Consider the following 3,140-nt stretch of genomic DNA (forward strand, 5'->3'; position numbering starts at 1 on the left):
TAATTTAATAATAATATAATAATGATAAATATGCTATTTTTTTCATCTTTTTTCTAAATGGAGTAAAGATTACAAAGAGGACAGAAAATATATACCTCCTGAACACAGAAGTCCAGGAAGGTTCAGGAAGGAGAAATTATAGGAGCCATGATATCAATCAAAAGGGAAAGAAACGACCTTGAACCATCAGAGGACAGGGCACAGAAAGAGGAGCTCTGGTGCATACAGGGAGATGAGAAGGAGGCAGAGAACTGGACGGCAGCACCAAGTCTTACCAGATGCAGTAAGCAAGGCCTCAAGCATTTCCCAGCCTAGGAACAGGGCTCACAGCCCTTCTAACAGCAGCACTGCTTCTGACACCCACATTTCTGCTGACAGCAGCCCTTCCCACAGCCACAGCCACAGGAGCCACAGCCACAGGAACGGCAGCAGCTGCGGCGGTAGCAGCAGACCACAGGGCAGCAGCATCCACAGCAGCCACCACAGCAGCCACAGCAGCCGGTCCTGTAGCATCTGCAGGTGGTGCAGCTGTTGCAGCCGCCACAGCCACCACAGCCGCCACAGCCACCGCAGCCACCGCAGCCACCACAACCCATGGTGTCAGTAGAGAGGAGTCAGGCGAAGTGAGGAGAGAGACTCGGGAGAGGAGAGGAGGTGTGATGTCCTTTGTTTCAGGGGGCCCTTATATATAGCTGTGGACAACACAGGGCAGGTAACCACTTCCTTCTTGTTTCCACCCACTTCCCTGGGAGAATTCACAAGACCCTGACTGTATTTCCTCATGGACTACTTCTTACCCCGTAGAGTTACTTATTTTAGTACTTAGTTCCTCAGGTGATGCTTCTAATAAAAACATGTTTCTAAAATATTTAGTCTTGCTTGAACATCGGTGTTCCAGTGCACAGGTGACTCTCCTGTGATCTTGTTTGGTGAAAGCACACCTGTTTCCCACACATCAGGCGGCTTCAGCTCCTGGCAGGAATCTTCCCCCAGGCTTCCCAGGGACCTGCTGCTTTTTCAGATCCTCTCTGCTGAATGGAAGAGAAGCTGGGACCTCTTGCAAAGAGGCAAAACTGAAACCTCTCACACTCCCCAAGTTTTCTGTGCTAGAATAGCAATGTTTTCTCATGTTTCGGATCCATATTTGTCCCTGATTCATAGGAAAACCACCTGAAAAGGTCACCCTGGGGTTGAAGGATTTGTCACAATACATTTCAGAATGAACTTCCTAGGACTGGTTCATTAATCCCCTCTCATGTACTCCTGGGGCGATGGGACACAGAGCCTGGAGCCTCTGCCACTAGGTGGCTTCCTGTCCCAAAGACAGCTACAGAGCCTAGCAGCTCATTTTCTTCTAAGTTAAAACATGCTGAATTTTTGAAAAAATATCTTCATTTTTTAGAGCAGTTTTAGGTTCATAACAGAACAGAGAGGATAGTACAAGGTGTTCCTCTGCGCCCCCTGCAGGCACCTCTCCCCCTTTCCACATCCCATGCCAGATTAGCACATTTGTTACAGCGGCTCAGCCTGTCTCAGCCTCACGTGCAGACCATACTTTACAACAGAGTTCCCTTTGTGTTGGTGTACATGCTGTGGGTTTGGAAAAAATAGAATGACACACATCCCCCGTTGCAGTCCTATGCAGAATGGCTTTGTTATACAGAAATATTCTTTATAACTTGGCCCTTCTTCCTTTCTTTTTCCCAGTCTTTTTGTGGTACCCATAGTTTTTCCTTTATCAGAATGTTACCTGGTTGAGATCATAATTCAGATCTAATTTTCATCCTATTTATCATTATTGTGTGATATTGGAGACTGAGTCAGGACCTCATGCATGCATGCATCCCCTAGTCTAATTTTTAAGTTTTTCTTTTATGTGTAGAAGTGTTTTGTTTACATGTATGTAAGTGCACCTGTGTCATGCAGTGCCCACAGAAGCCAGAAGAGCTCGTTGAATCCCCTGGAATTGGAGTTACAAAAGGTTGTTTGCTGTCACATGGGTGCTGGGATTTGTAAGAGCAGCCAGTGCTCTTAACTACTGAGTCATCTCTCCTCACACCCCCAGTCTAATTTTTTAAAATTATTTTTATGTGTATGTGTGTATTGCCTGCATGTAGGTAAGTACACCCATGTCGTGCAATGCCTGTGGAGGACAGAAGAGGCTGTAGGATCCCTTGAGACTGGAGTTCAGACAGTCGTTAGCTGCCATGTGGGTGCTGGGATTTGAACCTGGGTCTTCTGCAAGAACAACCAGTGTTCTTAACTGCTGAGCCATCTCTCCAGCACCCCCCAGACTAATTTTCAAAACAGATATATTTTATGTCCTGCCTGGATTTGTACTAGCAGATCTGAAATAATTACAAATTTATCTCAACTGTTATGTAATTAATTTCACAATAGGAATAAGAAACTCACTTTGTATTTGATTTGTACCTTCATCCCTGAGCTATTGAAGAGAAAAGGAGCTATTCTCATACAGATCATTTCAAATAATTTATCGTATATAATCACACACAGATAATTTCACTGCAGTATTTTATCCTGTTTATTCTCAGTACCATCTTACGAGGTAGATACTGTTAGCAGCTGTGGTTTAGGAATCAAACACAAGCTGAGGGATGCACACGCTGGAGTCCGAGCTAGGATTCCAACTCGTTTGTCTCAGTGGGTCTGGCTGAGCCGCTCCTTGACCTTTCCTTTCTAAGTTCTTTTTTCCTTCTGACTTCCAAGTGGATTTAATTCATTGAGTTATAACTTTAGAGCCAAGCACCACAATTTTCCTATCATATTTAACATATTTTATGTAGAAGCGTGCCTAGTTGAGGGCCGTTTGACTGGAACTGCTTGCACTACACCACCTGTCTTCTGAAGGAACACATTCTCTGTAAATGTTCTTACAGATTACAAGCCTAAAGGAATAGAGAATGAGTTTGTTTTCATGCCCCAATTTAAGCCCTTGGCCAGACGATTGGTCACTTAAGGAATTCTATTTGACAAACTATGGAAATGACCCCTATAAGTGGGTAGCACGAACCGAACTCAGTGGGGTTATTACCAAAAAAAAAAAAAAAAAAAGGACATTAAGTTGGGAGATAAAGGGAGGCATGAATCTAGGGGAGTCTGGGAGAGGAGTAGTAAGG

The 3,140-nt window shown here is 44.4% G+C and overlaps 1 protein-coding gene across 5 annotated transcripts in view; it reads left to right on the forward strand.

The window, feature by feature from the left end:
• Positions 1-866, forward strand: part of LOC103727798 (antifreeze protein Maxi-like) — a 5,065-nt gene extending 4,199 nt beyond the window's left edge. Inside the window, exons 2-3 of one of the 5 annotated variants that reach the window (XR_003848254.1) lie at positions 69-283; positions 394-866. Coding sequence is in view for 3 of the 5 variants with exons in the window: in XM_017796247.2 (XP_017651736.1) it covers positions 148-283; positions 379-692 (450 nt within the window). In the remaining 2 variants the exon portion in view is untranslated. Of the gene's footprint in view, positions 1-63 lie in introns of all 5 variants that reach the window. The other 4 variants (XM_017796247.2, XM_017796246.2, XR_003848253.1 and 1 more) reach the window with 4 other exon arrangements.
• Positions 867-3,140: the final 2,274 nt, after the last annotated feature.

This window comes from Nannospalax galili, unplaced genomic scaffold, assembly GCF_000622305.1.
Source record: "Nannospalax galili isolate Female #2095 unplaced genomic scaffold, S.galili_v1.0 scaffold127, whole genome shotgun sequence".
Lineage (NCBI taxonomy): Eukaryota > Metazoa > Chordata > Mammalia > Rodentia > Spalacidae > Nannospalax > Nannospalax galili.